General features: G+C 35.3%; 1 protein-coding gene across 6 annotated transcripts in view; it reads left to right on the top strand.

Annotated features, from left to right (window-relative positions):
• RAPH1 (Ras association (RalGDS/AF-6) and pleckstrin homology domains 1) overlaps nucleotides 1-19554 on the top strand; it is a 103064-nt gene that overhangs the window by 54252 nt on the left and 29258 nt on the right. For 3 of the 6 annotated variants that reach the window (XM_061381793.1, XM_061381815.1, XM_061381816.1), the window contains exons 5-8: nucleotides 4029-4109; nucleotides 9571-9645; nucleotides 18438-18515; nucleotides 18959-19118. In XM_061381793.1, the coding sequence (XP_061237777.1) occupies nucleotides 4029-4109; nucleotides 9571-9645; nucleotides 18438-18515; nucleotides 18959-19118 (394 nt within the window). The remainder of the gene's footprint in view (nucleotides 1-4028; nucleotides 4110-9570; nucleotides 9646-18437; nucleotides 18516-18958; nucleotides 19119-19554) is intronic. The other 3 variants (XM_061381802.1, XM_061381797.1, XM_061381808.1) reach the window with 3 other exon arrangements.

The raw sequence follows: 19554 nt of genomic DNA, 5'->3' as shown, positions 1-19554 counted from the left end.
ACAGTTGACTTACTGGTACTTTTATTCACATTAAAAGATAAAACAATACTTTTTAATAAGATAGCAGTTTGCAAACTTAAATAGTTATTGCATGTTATAAATTTTATATAAAGTAGGGTTTACTGATAAAAAGGTTAGTGCTATAATATACCTGTATATTTATTCTCTGGTGGGATTTAAACTAACAATTCCTCTGAATTTGGAATCTTATACACAAAAATATATTTTTAAAATGAAAATGCTTTTAGAAACATTTACTGAAGCTTATGGTAGGTTCAAAAAGTTTGCTGAATCTTTAAGAATATTTGATGATGTATTGTAAATATTTTGATAGGAGAAATTTCTAAATATCTGAGCTACTAAAGCTTTTCAATGTTGTGGTTTTTTTTTCCCCCCTCATGTATATAGGTTTTTTTTTTTTTTAAATGAAATCTCTATGGATACACCAATATGTTAATAACTTGTGATATGCAACATAGCATATGATAGCTTCAGTGTAATTCCTTTACTTCTTTCACTTTCCAGAACTATTTCAAGAATAAATGTGTGCAGAAATCTTGAGATATTGGAAAGAAAACAGCAGTTGTGTTTGTTGTAATATCAGGTGGCATTGGCCTTGAGGTCCCAAGTTATTCTCAGAAATCAACTTTTTGCTCTGAGATAATAACTAGATGGGAGCTCAGGGCTTTCTGAAATTTTAAGAGGCCTGTGTATCTGAAAGATTGGCGTTACTAGTTATTACAACTACGTTTCTCCTAAAATTCTAATGGCTATGTTGCTGCATCTTACTGAAATTTATCCACATGTACCAACTTGGTGTTTTAATTCTAGATTTCACTGGCCTAGGAAGGTAATAGAAAGGATAGGTACAAACACACCACCCAGTCAACACTGGCATATATGCCCTGATCCTTGTATTGGGGATTTTAGATACCTGAAAGTGAAAAAGCATTTTTATTTGGGTTTAGGTCTGTTTTGTTTTGTGTTGGGAGAGCTGGTAAAGAACCTTATACTGCCTATATAATGGCCAGTTAAATATCTAGGAGAGGAATAAAGAGAAGAGGAGGGGAAATAGAAAATAATATCAGCTACTGTGTTATTGCTTATTCTGTGCTGTGCTTATTCTGTGCTGGCTTTATGTATCTTAACACTGAATTTGTACAGAGCCTTGAGAATAGGTACCATTACCACTATTTTACAATGAAAGGAACTAAAGCAGAAAGTGACTAGGTAACTTGCCCGAGGATTTGAACCTAGGCAGTCTGGTTGTAGAGCTCCTACAGCGTTACCTTGCTGCTTCATCATAAAATTGAAGGAGAATCTAGACAAGGCTAGACCAGCCCGTGCATCTCAGATCCAAGCCTAGAGACAGAACTACATGGGCAAAGAGATTTATGTAGTAACATCCCCATCTGGTGGTGTTTTAGTATATTCCTGAATATGTTGTTAAAATTGAACAACTATAAGCTAGCTGTAATCTAAATGAATTGAGGTTTAAATAAAATTCAAATGATGGCTGGTGGTTTCCCATTCTTCTACTAATAATAATGTTATTATTACTCCTTTAATTTTTATAGTAACATTTGGAGATAAATGCTGTCATTATACCATTTTACACATGAGGAAACAGGTTAAGTAATAAGCCCAGAGTCGTATTGCCAGGAAATGACTGAGCTGGGGCTTGAACCCAGGCACTCTGGCCACCCCATTAGGGTCTGGATTCTTAACCGTCATGCTATATTTATTTTTAATATTCGTGAAGAGCACATAACCTCAGTATAAGATGGATGTAAATCTGTTTTATTGAAACATTAATATGCGTTCACAAACCTCCACTTTCTTCCAGTTGTTATCTAAAGTGTTAGCTACCAAAAGAAAATGTTGTATTTTGTAACCACGACTCTGGTTGAAGGTCATTCGTTTCTTGATTATGGCTCATATTTCAGATCACTGCTTTTCTACACATCCTCCCCAACAAGATTCTGGCTCATAAATGGTACACGTTATAGGTTCAGTTCAAGAAAGTAGTGATTCATAACTTACTTTGCAGAGATTTGTGGAGTTTTTGAGAGATTGATAGAGAACGTGATAGCTTTGTAACAAATGAAACTTTTTGAAACTGAGACAGTGTAGAGCAAAGTTTATGTGAGTTGACCTTCACATTCACATATGTGTTTTAAACACAGATTTTAGATTTATGAAAGTACTGATAAAGACAAGGTAAAACTGGGGACTTCCCTGGTGGTTCAGTGGTTAAGATTTCACCTTCCAGTGCAAGGGGTACAAGTTCAATCCCTGGTCGGGCAGCTAGGATATGCCTCTTAGCCAAAAAAAAAAAAGCAAACAAACATAAAACAAGCAATAGTGTAACAAGTTCAGTAAAGATTTAAAAATTGGTTCCCATTGTCTTTGATACTTCCCATGTGTACATTCATCTTTGGTAAGGATGTGTTGAATTTCAATAACTAATAAGGTTCCATCATACTGTTTAACATGGCATGTAGCTATCTCTTGTTGAACACCTTAGATTATGATTTTTTTTTTAACTAGCCAGTAAGCATTTGGAAATATGATGGGAGCTTGTGTGAGACTGAGCCTAGTGAGAATAGATTTATTTTTTAACTTTTTATTTTGAGATAATGTCAAGCTTAGACAAATTTGAAAAAATAGTACAAAGAACTCATGAAAGTCTTACTCATGTTCACTAATTTAACATTTTGCCACATTTACTGTATTATTTTATATATATATATTTTTTCCCCTGAACTAGTTGAGAGTTGGTTGCATTTTTCATGTCCTTTTAGCTGTTAAGTACTCTATTCGTAAGAGTGAGGATATTGACAATATAGATTTGATAGGCCTCCCATTGATGTGCTGACTGACACAGTGTTATAGAATGTGTTGAGTGAGAAAATATAGAGAGAGGAAAGCAAAATCAGTCTTGGTCTGGCCAAGCCTGTGGCATGAGAGCCAAGAAGAAATAGCTATTCATACATTCCATAAATGCTGGAGTACCTGGACACTGTGTTGGGCTGTAAGGGATAAAACTGTGAACATAATACACGGTGTCTTTATGAGATTATAATTTATTGTATGAGGAGAGGGATGTCAGAACAGACAACCAAAGCAATTTTAGTACAGTAAGGCAAGTACTATAAGAGGAAAGACAGTAACTTTGGTTAAAAAGTCATTGATGACTTTGAGAATGAATTACAGGATGCATTATAACTCAAAGGATGAAGACTTTGGAGAAGAAAGGTGGATGCTAGATTGCAGGGAATTCTAAGTGCAAGAGGTGCACTGTAGCTGAATTCGGGAAACTTTGCAGTAAAAAGTAGAAACTAATAATTTAACAAGAGGAGGGTACTCAAAAGAATATTTTTCCGTCCTTCCCATCCCCAATAAGCTGGACCAGTTGAGTGTCAGAGACTGGGATATTAGAGGGGGAATGAGTGGGATCTAGGACATGGTGTAGCTTTGGAGGGGAGAAGCAGGTATTAACTCATGGAACTGGAGAGAAGGATGAGAATATGGACATAGCTGTAGGATACCTTTTAGAGATGAAGATTGTCAGGATAGATCCGTGTGGTTTCCTTAGAATGGAGGGAAGTGAGGGCATATGAAGAGGTGAAAGAGTGAAACCAGGAACTTGAAGAACTTGGAAACTACTTAGAACAAGCTTAGAGGGAATGATAGAGAGGAGAGAAGAGAGCGAGTGCTGCCAAACAGCAGTTAAGGCCCATTTGAAGTTCAGAATTATGAATTGGTACTGGACAAGGTATTTCTGGGTAATTCTGCCATAGAGCTCTACTGTCCAGAAGAGTGAGGTTATCTTTAAATTGTAAAGAGCTAGGATCATGAGGTTCTTACCTTTTCTATTTCTGCACAATACAATGAGGTGCATGCAACTTTTCATTACTATTTTGTTTCAACAGTTCATTTCAGTGATCTTTTCTCTTCCTGCATGGTAATGAGAACTGCCCTTTTCCACCTCCTTTACCTATCATTTTCTTCCTGCATTTTCACAGCATGCTATTTCTCTGAGATGTCCCAGCAAGCAGGCCAAGCGTCATATTGACTTCACAGAAGAACAGGCTGAACTGACACCTGTAAGTTCTGTAATCATGTCCGTTGGGACTACTGAAGTATCAGTGAAGAGGAATGCATTCTTTAGAACTCCTGATGGTTAAACCTTGTCATATATCTCAATTTTTTGAATAGAAATTAAACCAGGCTTAAAAAATACATGAGCATATGAACAACCATATGATACAGTACCATTACATATTAATACTCATGGTAAGATAGTGTTGGTGATAGTGTATCTGGTATAGAGAAATTTTGTATTGGAACCTGAACCACATACTTTCTTTTTTGTTCTTAAGCTAAGGGCTTCTGTAAATTTCTCAAAATATTACTAAATTTAACTGTTCTTCAGAATGGGGATATCAAGCATATGACTTCTGTACCAATGCTTAACTGAAACCTAATTTCTTTAAAAATGTTTCCTCTGGTCATTGATTAACGAACCTGGATGTTTTAGAGCTGTGCTGTTCCATGCGGTGACCACTAGCCAGATGAGGCTATTGAATACTCCAAATGTTAATCCAAATGGAGATGCACTATAAAGATAAAAATACATGCTGGACTTCAAAGACTTAGTACAAAAAAATAAATAAAAGATGCTAATATTAGTTTATTTCACCATTTTCTTTTTACTTTTTTAAAAAACGCAGTTACTAGAAAATGTTATATTTGTAGCTCGTATTGTTTTTCCATTAGACAGTGCTGTTTCAGGGTCATCTATGAAGCATTGAAAAAAAAATTCCCACCCACCCCCCCCCCCAGTTGAATAAGATTCCCTCTGACCTCTCCTTCTCCCCTCCTCCTCTTCCTCCCTCCCTTCCTGTCCTTTAAAAATACTGGTAGTAACCCAGTGAATTGATTTCACAAGTCACTACTGGGTTATATCCTGCTTAGTGAAAAACTTTCTCCAACCTTACCTCTGGCCTGTCCCCTAAGGTCCTAAGTACCAGCCACACTTACTAAGCATATCTGCATTGTCATCTCTTCCACTGAGGCAGCAGTGCTCAGTCCTTTCAGCCCCAATACCCATATCTTGTAACAAATAATTTATAACATTATCTTTACTATCCCAAACGAAATTCATAAATAATATAACTTACCTACACCCCCCCCCCTTTATAGTGGTTTTAATGCCCTATCACCTAGTATGAGGGAGAAATAGCCAAAAGTAATTTATGATATTTTAATGTATATATTTTCGTTTTTAAGTGGTTGGCCATTTAAAAACTGTATTAAAAGACACAATGAAAAAATAGTCAAATCCTACACTTACTTACAATAAGAACTTTGGATTTAAGAAAAGGGAGAAGATCAGAAGTCATTTTTACAGGAAAAAGAAAGAAGTATGAGAGGACCCAGAATTAAAACATACTATGACACATCATAACAGACAAAACACACACCTCTATATAGTAACTAATAAAAGGGAAATAACCTTAAATGAAGTAGGAATAATGTGCTGATACAATTTATATATTACCAAAGAAAAGAAAATGAAGAAGTGCAAAATTCTTGCAAATAAAATGACTTTTATTTGTAACTGTAGTGACAGAATTATTCTCTGCCTTGTAGCGTGGGGTTAGGTAGTAATAAAATGATTTTTACATTTGACTTTTTACATTATAGATTCTCATTGTGCTGTATTTTAAATAACTCTGAAAGACAAGCAGTTGAAATATTTTAACACAATCTGTGTTAATGAAACTCAGTGAAATTCCAGCCTTTCATTTCTTTTCATTATTAGTATTTAGTTCTTAATTCTGTTAAAAGCAGTTTCAAAACTCTTATCATTTACTTGCATGTGACAGAGTGCACTCTGATGCTACCAGTTTTGGTATTGGCAATTTTTTTTTATACTTCAAGCTGATTTTCCATTGGCGAAATGATTTCCCAATGTAATGAGTAATTCTTGGTAAATGTTGAACAGATTGTGCAGGCTTCCCTCAATTTCTGGTAAGTAAATAGCATTCCTGGAATAGTCATTGAATATCAGAATTACACAGAAATACTTTGTGCTTATATGTAAAATGGAGTTATTGAGTTTGAAACTCAGATTGTTATAAACAGAAATTCCCAGCTATATGATTTTCCATATAAGGACATTAAAAATTCATGTGTGACATGGGACTCTGGTTGTTAATTCTGTGGCATTGTTCCATGCTTGCAGGGGATCTAGTATTTATGACTTCCCTCCTCGTAAATACCAGTAATGCCCCTTCGTCCTCACTGTGACAGCCAGAGTATTGTGACAGCCCAGAGTATTCCCAGCTTCCCCTGAAATGCCTCCCAGAGGGAAGCACCACCAGCACTGAGAACCACTGGTACCTCCCTTTGCGTTGTCTGTGCCCTCCACCCCACTCGGAGCTGCCTGCTACTCATCCTGCAGGACGTTAGACTCGAGGCCTTTCCAGAAATAGTCTGCGGAACCTCTGATTTGGGTTCAGACACTGTCTCTGCCTCTTACTACCACTTACTGCACTGTAGTTGTCCGTTATCTCCCTATTAGATGCAAAGCTCTGAGACCAGGTAATGCCTGTCTTGGGTACCTTTGCATCTCCTGTGTCTGGCATGGTTCCAGGCTCAACATTGAATAAATAATTGAGTAAATGAAAAAAGGAGAGAATAAATGACAGAAAGATAACAGGCCAATAAAGAAAATGGGCTATTTTTAATGAATTAAAAATAGGCTGCTGACTTTGCATTAGTGGTGAATGAAAGAAAATATAAGAAGGCCCTACATGCAGCTATGTGCATTTTTGTTACCCAGAAACATGTACCAAGACAGAGACTAATTTAATGATGTGCCCAAAGCACTGTCTTTCCCTTCTCTCAGTCCTCCAACTGAACACCACTCTCCTCATCCCTCTCGCATCCTTCTCCAGTAACCAGACCTCCCTCCACCCCCACCTCCATTCTGAGGAATTCTAGAGCCATGTGTGACTGGCACCAGTAGGGAAAGATAGATAAAGGAAGGCATTTATTGACAGAAGGCATTTGCTGCTTCTGGTTTCTAGATTTTTGATTTTTCAGCTATAATCCCTGTAGTTAGAGGGAACATGGAGCCCTAACCTCCCTCCCTGCTAGCAGTTAAGTAGTACATGCCTGTCCCAAACACGTGATTCATGATCTTGTTCAGCTACATTTATGGTCTCATTTTTTAGATGTGTCATTCTTGGGGGTCACCAATCATGATTATCTCCTTTTTTTTTTTTAAAGTTCAGTATTTAAATCTTATTTTTGAGGAATATTATTTTTGTACAGTATTATTATGCACAATAAATATTATTTTATTTAAACCTTCAATATTTTAAAATCAGTAACTTCTACTTCAGGGTCTCTAAACAAATACAGTTAGATAAAATCTGATCAGATAGTTTTTTGGGTTTTTTTTTTAGTAATTTGAAGTCTTGAGGTAATTTGAGTTTGAAGATGAAGTAAATTTTGTAAGACTTTTTTTAAAGTTTGAACTTGAATTTAATGTCTAGAGTTTTATTTATTTTGGGCTTCTCTGATGGCTCAGACAGTAAAGCGTCTACCTACAATGTAGAAGACCTGGGTTCGATCCCTGGCTGGGGAAGATCACCTGGAGAAGGAAATGGCAACCCACTTCAGTATGCTTGCCTGGGAAATTCCATGGACAGAGGAGCCTGACAGGCTACAGTCCATGGGCTTGCAAAGAATCAGACATGACTGAGCAACTCATACCCACACAGAATTGTATTTACCAAAGAATAATTGGTTTTGATGGCCTTAAGCAAAATTTTTTTTTAATTTGAAAAATAATTATCTACATAGAGATATTCTATTCATTTTGGGCATCTCTGAGAAAGTAATTTTTGTGAGTAAGATAAATAAGACTAGGCTTTCAAGAAATTATTTTCTATATGTTTTACGTAATCATGTAATAATATGTTTTTGTCACTATATAGGAATAACAAAAAATGAATAGGAAAAGGGCAATGAAAGTTACAGTTGGTCTTTTTAGTTGTCCTCAGTATTCCTCCTGGTCTTAGCTAATTGCTAACCTCAAATTAAATTCAGTTTGCAGAAATTTTGCTTATCTACTGTTTTTCTAATAGACAAGTCAACTAATATTTACCTTCAGGAGATGATACCATCTAGGTAGTTGAAGGCTTAGAGATGATTTTCTTTGTGCTTGTTTGACCTTGTTAGTGCTGATATTGATGAATATATTCAATTTTTGTTTTAAACCTTGGGGGTTTTGTTTTGGTTTGGTTCTGGCTGGTTTTTTACCACCTAGGTGTGGGTGAAAGGGCAGGTACGCTTGTAAGGCTCATCTTGAACTAAAAAAAAACACACAGGCAATGACATACAATATAGCAAAACAACTATAGTATAGGTACAAGTAAAAGTTGAGTTAATGTTATTTTTTGTAATAGTATTTTAATTTTGAAGTAGTATTTTGTATTATCTGTGACAGTGAGCTTTATGAGAGTAGGTGCTGCTTTAGTATTTATTTTTCTCTCTAAAAATTTGTTTCTCAAGAATAACTTGACAATAACTCGATATATACTTAGATTTATAAAGTATAATATTGTGAAATATTTTATATAATTCCACACAACTGTGCCATGCATTGTTTTAAATGATGGTTAATAACCACATAACATTAAAAAATACTTAGAATTATTTAGGGATAAGCAAGTCTGAATTACACATATATCAAAAAAAGCTGCAATTTATACTGTATGAGTTCAATAAATATGAATGCAATACTGAAACAATTTAAAGGGAGAAAAGGACACTTAGGAACTGTGTTATTCACACATCATTTTTATGAAAATATATAAATTTAACCAATTTAAGGTGCAACACTTCATAATATTTTGTTTATGTCATTCGTTTACAAGTCCTTTACTTGGGCAGTGCAGTACTATTAGTATGTAATAAGTGAATTCATAAAATTTTACTGAAAACATGATACCATTAGGCAAAATATTTATAAACATTTTTCCTCTTGTAGCTATGATAGCAATGTGTAGCTATCATTGATCAGAAATAATTGCAGAAGTTTTAAAACTGAGGTGTGTTTTTTTTCCCCTCCTCTCTCATTTAAAGCTATATAGGTCTTGTATAGGCTTTAACAAGAGGAAGAAATATGGTTAGTCATTGGGTTTTGACACCTACTTACTTGTGCTGCATGAACAGCACTCGCAAGCACAGCCCTGGGAGACAAGCTGCTGCTCCGTGATCTTTGCAGGGTGTGATCCCTTTTCCCAGAGTGAGGGACCATCAGGGCTAGAGCATGACTCCTGGCACAGGCGGGTCTCTCCCTTCCCTTCTCTCTTTTTTTTTTTTTTTCTGTTTTTAAATTTAGGTACATTTCACTGAGTTTAGGTGAAATATGAAATTAATGGTAGAGAATCATTCTTGCTTTGTCTACTTTATATTTTAAACTCATGAAACCTCCACTGACTTCTATTGCCTTTTTTTGTTTTGTTTTTCTCTCTTTTCCTGCACAAGCACTCCTATCTGGACAGGGAAACCTCCCTTCTTCTGAGAAACATTGCAGGAAAACCTTCTCATTTGCTGACCAAGGTGATACTTCTTCCACCTGCATGTAAATATTTATTGCCTTGTAGGTAGAATGTAATTTCTGTTTTTGATTGTGCTCTCAGATTACTGAGGTTGTGCTTTCTTGTTTCTGCATCCTTGTTCTCAATAGAGGTATTTTTTCCTCTTATTGAAGGTAATTATTTATTGACCTTAATGACTATCAGAAAATATTGAGAGTAGAAAATATTTGCAATAGTTTTTCTAGTTTTTAACTTTTATAAATACCTGACAATCTTCCTAAGTATGTTGCACTTTTCTAGTTTAACATTGTGTTTCATTTTAAAGTCTAAAAATCATTGCTTGATTTTAGCTTTTACTACTAATGGTCATGCATGCTGTGAGTTTCTTTAGCAAACTTTGTTTTCTAATTTTTGTTTATATTATCAGTGCCTCATTTAATTATTTATTTATATAAACATAATCCTTACATTAGTTTAATAAAATTAGAAGAGCAGGCTACAATTTAAATTTCTCAGTTCTTTGTCCTCAGAATGGTTTGAATTAGTCTAGCTGGATTTTCATTGGGCTGGTATTTTACAATTTAAAATCATTTAACCATTATCATCATTAACTCAAGGAAACACAGGATAGAGGGAGTTGAATAGCTTTCTGCCTCTTTACAAATCATGTTTTTATTTTGTTACTTAAATGTTAAATTCAAGCATGTCTGACTTAGTTATAGATAGTTTCTGAAGAATATACAAATTATGGCTAATTTCACTAAATTTTTATTATTGTATCTGAAATTTTCTTTAAAAAAATTATTTAACTTTATAAACTTGCGAAAGAAAATGGTAAAGCTAAAATTAAAATCTCCCTGAGTGTCCACATAAAGAGAAGACCCAAGAATCAGCGATAAGAACTTTCTTTTTCTTGAGTTTCTCTCCTGGAAGGAGATCTAGGAATAGGATAGAAGCAGCTTAAAGATGAGGTAAGTTTAGAAATCTAAGCACATGATAGCCGTGTACTTTATAACCATAAAGTTCGCTCTCCCTCTGGAATTCACTCTCAGAGCCTCATTTAGGATCTCTCTAGATCAGACTTCTCTCCCTGAGAGGTTGCGGTCACACATTTCCTGGAGGATGCCCAGCACCTCCAATTCTTTGAGTCTTCAGCTCCCTTACCCACACTATCCCTGAGGCCTCATAGTTTCTATCTGTTGTTGTTTTTTGGCAGCTCTATTTCTGTTCAGGATGTTTCCACTCTCCTAGTTGCCCAGGTTCAAGCCATCTCATGCTTCTCTTCTCACTTACTGTCTCAAAGCTCTAATAAGCCTGTCAGAATCGTCAGGATTGACTGAATTCATCCATCCATTTTATTCCCATTGCCACTACCCTAAAACAGCCTCATATTTTTTCTGTTTTTGCCTGTCACACCTCCAGTACATTTTGTACACTGCTCTCAGGTGAAGTATAACATTTTGCCGTTTCCATTGTCTGTTTTTCAACATATATTTGTTGAGTCTTGTACTGTGTTAGGTGCTGCAATATAATACTGTATAAAGTGGACATTTTCCCTGCCCTCAGTCTTTAGGAATGTAGATAAAAAGAACGTTTACACGCAGCATGTAAACAAATTCTAATCATGTTAAGTACTATGAAGGAAACAAGTGAGTAACAGGGAATACAAGGGGGAGGATTAGAGCTACATTTCCTTTAGATGGTAAGGTCAGCAAAGGCCCTTCTAAGGGGGTGACATTTAATTTAAAGTATGAAGGATGAAAAGCAGCCAGCTTGAGGGTGAAGGGAAATGTTCCAAGTGGAGAGGTGCATGAGAAACGAGCCTGTCATGTTTGAGGAGCTGAAGAAAGACTGTGTTGCTGGAGCCACAGTAGTTGAATGAAATATCTTGAGTTGTGTTTGGAGAGGTAGACAGGAATCATTAATTCAAGGCATGCTGGGGAGTGTGTGTTTTTTTCCCCTAAATGCTGTGAGAAACTATTGAAGAGAGTAACTTCATCCATTCAACAAGTGGAAAATAGTTGTTTGCAAGTTTGGGATAAACGCAGTCACTTCTCATCTCCTTCTGCCTGAGAGCTGTTGCCACCCACTGCATCCACAGTAGAGCCCTTGTGCTCCAATCTGAGTATTGGAGTGGTGGTATCACTGCTGTATGTAGCCAACATCTGACTCTAGCTGCCTCTATATCCTGCCCTACTTATATACAGTTACGCATTTGTCATTTGAAAATAACTCAGCGCAGAACATGAACATTTAGGGTGGAGTGGGGAATGGAGTCAAGGGTGAGGTGTCAGAAGTTCCTAGATAACCAGAGCCACAGGGGCCTCTCTTTGTCAGTGCTCTCTGTACCATAGCACATGGCTGTTTTGAAGCTAAGTTGAGCTTATACTTATTTCAAAATAAGTATTGTGTCTGATTCCCCAAAAAGCATGGTGTCCCAGTTACTGACTCACCTCTGATCTGCACTTTTCCAAACTAGAACTTTATAACACTTGATAGTTGAACACAGTAAAATGAACACAGGAACACTGCTTAGGGCCTGGAATGCAAAAGGAATGCTTATTGCTTGTTTCCATCATCAATCCAATTGTCATTATACTACTGCTAATGAAATAACTACCCCGTATACAGTTCTGAGGGGCTTCCCTGGTGGCTCAGTGGTAAAGAATCTGCCTGTAATACAGGAGACATGGGTTCTATCCCTGCTTTGGAGAGATCCCCTGAAGGAGACACACTCCAGTATCCTTACCTGGGAAATCCCAAGGACAGACGAGCCTGGCCGGCTAAAGTCCACGGGGCTTCAAAAGTGTCAGACATGACTGAGTGTCTAAACAACATACAATTCTGAGCGGGGAGCCTCTGTAAAAGCAATGCAACCTGTTTCTTCTAGGAGCGGCATTACTCCCAGCACAGAATGTTTTATAAATGGGAGCAGTAGGCAAAGGACCTGTTGCTGACCTGATGCCCATAAGTCTCTGGGTGCCATCCAGAAGACTTTTCCTGACCTGATACAGTAACACATCTTTGTCCCTCTTTATTCCCTTAGCCTGCTTTATTTATTTATTTTTCATAGAACTTACCACTGACTGACTTCTCATCTGTCTCTCTCTCTGTCTCATGTTAAATGTAAACTCCATGAAATTAGGAACTCTGTATTCTCTGCATTCAAGCCCAGACCTACATAGTTTGGACAAACATCTGTCATATAAAAGAATGGTCCTCTAGTGACCATCGAGGTTTCAAGGACTGCTGTACTTGTTAACCACCATTTCTTCAGAGAAGTTGTAAAACTGCTTGTATATTACTGAAAGTGTTTTATCTTTGATAAGCAGTTTTTATTTACTCTTATCCCCCCAAAGTTTATGCTAAAATCTTTCCAGACAGAAGGGATGTGACATAATGGGAAGAACAGGCAGTTGTTCACTTCATAACAGCCTGTATGATCTTTGAAAGATAATTCTTTCTGGACCTGAATCAGTACAATGGACATAATAATTATGTTAGTCCTGCATTATTGATAATTAAATGAGGCACATGCCTTATAGTACATGGCAAGTGGGTGTTTGATTAATATTAGTTCTCTTCTTAGTTGAGAATGTATTTCATGATTTCTTCAGGGGGAAGTAAACTAGTGGTTATGATTATTTTGGTTCTAAGCAGTTTGATAGAACATTTCATGAGCAGTAAATTGTTCATCACTCCAAGTTTTCTTTGAATCATTTTAAGTTACATAACTTTATTACTGTTGTAATCTGTTAAATAAACTTGATCTAAAAAAAAAAAAACACCTAACTTATTTTCAGCCCCTTAATTTCAATCCTGTTTGTTCTGAACCCAAAAAGCCTTAATCATTTCATAGTTGAAGGAATTCATAGCCAGTTCTTTGCAACTTTAACTTTCTGTAAGTATTCTAATTTTTACTCTAAGAAAATGCTGTAACATTTTGTAACCACAGCATTAGCTTTCATTTAATCATAAGATCTTCACTGAGTTTTTGTCCTTTATGTAAATTTGAGAAGGCTTGGCATTTGATGGTTATTGATAGCCACACAGGAGTTTTTCAGGCGGAAAATAGGTTGTCTCTTGCCCTTTTAAGAGAAAGGGTAAGAGAAAAAGTTAAGTTGTTATATGTGTGAGGTATCTTTTACTTACGTTTAGGACGGTTGTGAGACAGTGTGAACAAAGGGATAGTCCAAAGATAAGGGGCAGAAAACTTAAGACCCGATTTTGCCAACTTTAACAAACAGAAGAGAATATGAGACGAACAAAGCTTTGTTCTTTGTATTCATCTTGGCCTGCAGACGTTGAATACAGCTTTGTATTGCCTAAAGAAACCGTTAGATGTCTTCTAAGTATATAATCTATAAATAACACATTAGCAAAGATTTATTGATCTTTGCTGTATCACACGGCACTCTGATCTTAAAACAGTTTCTTCCTTTTTTTGGTTGTTACAGTTAAAAGTTATGATTCTAGATTAAATATAGTAGATAAAAACCAAACTTTCTGAGGAAGAGCTTATTGTCCATGGGAAGTGTAAAGTACTATGAATCTTGCAATTTGATCAAATATTTGTATTTCATTTTGCTCCAGTGACATTCAAATTCTAAAAGTTAGAGGCTTCTTGCAGAGATTAATTATCCTTGCTAATGGACTGGAGAAGAGTAAACTAAAATGTGCCCACACTGAAAGTAAGCATGTGTGTGCATGCTCACTTTGTCCCTGTGTGCTCAGCTGCGTCCGATTCTGTGACCCCATGGACTGTAGCCCGTCAGGCTCCTCTGTCCATGTGATTTCCCAGGCAAGAGTACTGGAGTGGGTTGTCACTTCCTACTCCAGGGTATCTTCCTGAACCCAGTGACTGAACCCATGGCTCCCGCATCTCCTGCATAGGCAGGCAGATTCACAGCACTTAAATTCGAATTTGAGGCAGCTATAACACAGACCAACTTATATAGTTAATTAAGAGTAGTATTTTGAGCAAATGGAAGAATAGCTAAATTTGGATGTTAAAATAGCCCCACCTGGCTGTTCTACATAAAAATGGTTTCTTGTTGATGGCTAGGGAATCTAAATTGGTTGTTTCTCTTGTTTCTGTAATCTTTTCTTCCTGGGTGTCAACTTTTTAGCCTTTGGAGCAGAAACTGATCTGGGAGTTGAAACTAATCTTATAATTGAATGACTTTTTATGTCAGTGCTTCAAAAGATAGCATTAATTGTATTCTATTGTATTTGGTAAATAATAGTATACTAAAAATGGAAGTATGAAAATACTGCTTTGGTATTTATAACCAGTATCAGAATGTTATATTAAAATTTTTATATTCCCTTTTTGAAAAGACTATTTTTAAGAGCATTTTCAGGTTCACAATAAAATTAAGAAGATATAGCGATTTCCCATATACCACTTGCCCTCACACGTGCATAGCATCCCCATTATCAACATCCCCCACCAGAGTGGTACATTTGCTGCAATTGATGAGCAAGTATAGGTAACATTATTATCACCCAGAGTCCATGGTTTACATTAGGGTTCACTCTTGGTGTGTATTCTGTGGGTTTGGACAAATGTATAATGACATGTAGCTATCATTATAGTATCATACAGAGTAGTTTCACTCCCACAGAAATACTCTGTGCCACTTATTCACGTCCCCCGCACCTCCCGCCCCCAGCCTCTGACAACGATTATTCTTTTTACTGTCTCCATAGTTTTACTTTTTCAGGATGTTGTATAGTTGGAATCACATAGTATGTAGCTTTTTCAGATTGGCTTCTCTCAGTTAGTAATACACATTAAAGTTTCCTCCATGTGTTTTATGGCTTGATAGCTCTTTTTTTTTTTTTTTGCTTTTGTGAGTTAGTTGCTCAGTAGTGTCTGACTCTTCGTGACCCTGTGGACTGTAGCCAGCCAGGCTTCTCAGGCCATGGAATTCTCCAGGCAAGAATACTGGAATGGGTTGCCATTCCCTTCTTCAGGGGTTCTTCCCTACCCAGGGATTGAACTCAGGTCTCCTGCATTCTTTTTCTTTTTTTTTTAAGCATTGAATAATAATATTCCATGGTCTGGATGTTGCATAGTTTATCCATTTGCCAACTGAAGGATATCTTGGTTGCTACTAAGTTTTGGCATTATAAGGAAAGCTGCTATAAGCATCAATGTGTCGGTTTTTGGGTGAATGTACACTTTGAGCTCACTTGGTAGATACTAAGGAACTTGATTACTGGATGGTGTTGTAAGAGCGTGTTTAGTTTCGTAAGAAACTACCATAGTATCTTCTAAAGTAGCTGTACGATTTTGCATTCCTCAGGGAAAGATGAAAGTTCCTGTTGTTCCACACCCTGACCAGCGTTTGGTGTTTCCAGTGTTTTGGCAGTCTAAGATGATACATGCGTAGTGGTATATCGTTGTTTTAATTTGCAGTTCTCTAATGATATGTATGAGCAGCTTTTCACAGGCTATTTGCCATCTGTGTAATCTTTGGTTAAAAAAGATTTCGTCAAATCTTGTTTTGGTGAAAACCTTCTGTTCAGGTTTTTTGCCCAGTTTTTAAATTGAGTTGTTCATTATCTTACTGAGTTTTAAGAGTTCTTTTATGTTTTGGATGATAGTCCTATTATCAGATATGTCTGATAAATATTTTACTAATATTTTCTCCTAGTCTGTGGCTTGTCATTCTCTTGATATTCTTTTTCTTAAAAATATTTTTTGACTTTGAAGACATCTTTTTTTTTTTTTTTAATTTTGCAGGCTAGTTATGAAAGAATTTGGCCTTGTAGAAGTTCGTGTTTATATTCCAGGTACACAAAGCATTGATTCTATCAGTTCTTCTTCATCAGACTTTGAGATTTAAATTTGCTTTTCAGAAAAATGAAGTGAAAGTTGAAATTATGCCTTGGAAAATTTCTTTGTAGCAGCTATTCATACCAATATAAGGATGTGGCAAATGAACCATGAAGAAACATACAATCATTATACCCTTGAGAAAACACTCATAAAACTTCTGCTGTACTCTTTTCCAAAATATATATGGTCAAATAACTGATTTCATAAAAACCACTGGGAAATACTCGTACTTAAAATTCCTTTATAAGAGTAGTGCTCTACTCATCAGAAACACACACAAAATTTGGTAATTTAATAATGATTTTGTTTCTCCAAGACACAGAATTCTAGACGCTGAGAATTTTAAAGACAATAGTCTAGTTTTCTCATTTTATAACCTTCTTTAAAAAGAAGAAATATATATCTTAAAATATACAGTCAACATGTTTTATAATTCTGTAGTTTATTTGCATAAAGGGGGAGATAGGATGATTTAATCTTTAATCAAAGGAGTATATATACCTAAGAATCTAAGAATCCAGTCTTACTCCTCTCTGTCGTTAAAATGCACTTCTTTGTTCTCTGTCTAATTGGGTTTGCAGATAGTATTTCCTGACCTTGGTTATTATGTTAATTCACTGACTGCTTTCATTGAAATGGATCAGATTTCTGGCAAACAAGCCCACTGTTTTCCCTGTTTTCTCTGTTCTGCAGAGTAGTAAATACTAAGCTTGAAATGAGGGAGACAGCCTAGAGTATGAAATGAGAAGAGAAGCAGATCAAAAAATAAGAAAGCTAACAGAATTTAAGAGAACAGGGAATAATCTATTAAATGAATTGAGTTTAACTTGTTTTTTTTGCCCTGGAAACTTCAGTTTTTTAATGAAATAACACATGGGTTGTGATTATTAATCACAATCTAGAGCAGATAAAGTCTAGTTGATGTAAATAGGTTTCTCTCTTCTTTTTTAAAGTCATGTTAAGTAAAGGAATATATAATATGGTATTTTATATTTTCTTAGATATTTTAGATATTTTCTAGAGCAACCAAGAGCATAGAATTAAAAAGTAATTCTTTATTATAAGCAAAGGTTTACTTTCATGAGTTTCTTTCAACTGGAGATTAATGCTGCAATGTACTATGGCCTCTTGCTGGAAAGTACAAGTAAGTACAAGATGTTACAGTACTATATGTTGTTCTAGGAGAGAATAGGAAATGTTTTATTTTATTTAAGTATAGTTTTATTTTATTGCTATTCATTTAAATTTATGAAGCAGAAATTACTATAAGTTAAATATTTGGAAAATTACATATTTTAGTGTGAATTAAAAACAAAATTGAATTTAGTGACATGAGACATTGATTATATTGTGTGATTATTCCAAAGCAGAGTAAAACTTAGAATTAAATGCAGCCTCCTCTGTTCATATTTATGTATTAATGAGAACATACCTATATTTTTATTATGATTGTTTATATGGTTGCAGAGAGATGAATTGATGCTGGGTTGTTTTGTTTTTTTTTTTCTGTTTTTATGATGATGATATGTTTTCATTACAACAGGATAAAATGTTGATATGCAAAAGATTGCCCATACTTTCTAGGGGAGTATAAATTCAGAGGCACTGGCAAGGCCATAGATAGCCTCGTTTTCCCTATCTTGAAACCTGAAATTTGTCTGTTTCAGAATGACAGTCAAGAATAAAACTGTTGGATTAAATTAAACTAATTTACCACAGCCCTAGAATATGAAAATGTAGTCTTAATATAAGAAATCTTCAAGTGTGCATCTTAAAAATTTTTTTTAATAATATGTCTGCTCTCACTTTGTGAACCTGGTTATTTCTAAAATGTGCTCCATATTAAGTGTATGAAGTTATATTCTTACGGAAATTCAGTGTTAACAGTGTTCTTAAGGATAAAAAGACTTCTCAAAAAATTCTCATTATTTTAACATTAGTTTATCTGAAGTGCTTTGTGTCCACAGGAAGAACAGGCAGCAAAATTGAAAGCTGAGAAGATCAGAGTTGCCCTAGAGAAAATTAAAGAGGCACAAGTGAAAAAGGTGATATTTGGGCTTTTTCTTGGTTTGGGATTTTTGTCCATCTTATGGGTTTATAAAGAATTGCCTTGTTTATATAATGTAACTGTAAGATGCAGCAAGCTATAGCAGGGCATTTCTTTCTAAATACATTTCCACATGTATTTTTTGGTGAATAAAATACATTATAAAAGAAATAACTTTTCTGGTTCTAAATTCTAAAAGAGGAAAACAAAATAGCTTTATTATAATCTTATATGTTACTTTAATTTTTAAAAAAGCATTAAATTTGTTTAGTTATTGAATACTTAATTTTAGAATCTTCTTCTTACATAATAGAGTCATTATTTGTGTTTTAACTTATATTTAGCTAAGGACATTGTTCAGAATATTATTCAATATTGGAAGAAGTTTTTAGAATGCCTGTTTTTCAGTTTGTATTTAATTTTCCTTTTTCCTCTTAACAGCTGGTGATTAGAGTCCACATGTCTGACGATAGTTCTAAAACAATGATGGTGGATGAGAGGCAGACAGTGAGACAAGTGCTGGATAACCTGATGGACAAATCCCACTGCGGTTATAGTTTAGACTGGTCTCTGGTGGAAACCATTTCTGAGTTACAGATGGGTTAGTAATATCATTGCTATAATTATTTTTTAAATTTCTGTGTAATTTCAACTGTTTTCATGTTGATAAAAGCAGCTAGAGACATTTTAATATTTTTTCCTATAGTATAACCCTGGCTTTTTTACATTGTCTTTCCCTCATTCTTCCCCCATATATTTTGAGATTTCTTTGAGTACAGTATCATGTCCAGTTCATTTTAGGTTTTCTTATGGCCAAAACAAAGTTGTTCTTTTTTTAAGGTAACAAAATATTTTTTCCCTTCAGATATTATTAAGAACTGCATATATTAGACACATTACTAAAACCCATTACATTTATTCACATTTGTACTGAAGCCTTGATAACAACATTTGACTTTCAGGGGAAACATAAAGCACATCTTATTTTTAGCTAGATGTACTAAGTCTTAATTTCCTATGTTTTGTAGTTTCTTACG

This window comes from Bos javanicus, chromosome 2 (genome assembly GCF_032452875.1).
Source record: "Bos javanicus breed banteng chromosome 2, ARS-OSU_banteng_1.0, whole genome shotgun sequence".
Lineage (NCBI taxonomy): Eukaryota > Metazoa > Chordata > Mammalia > Artiodactyla > Bovidae > Bos > Bos javanicus.
The sequence above is the reverse complement of the archived record's forward strand: the minus strand, read 5'-3'. Positions and strand labels throughout refer to the sequence as shown.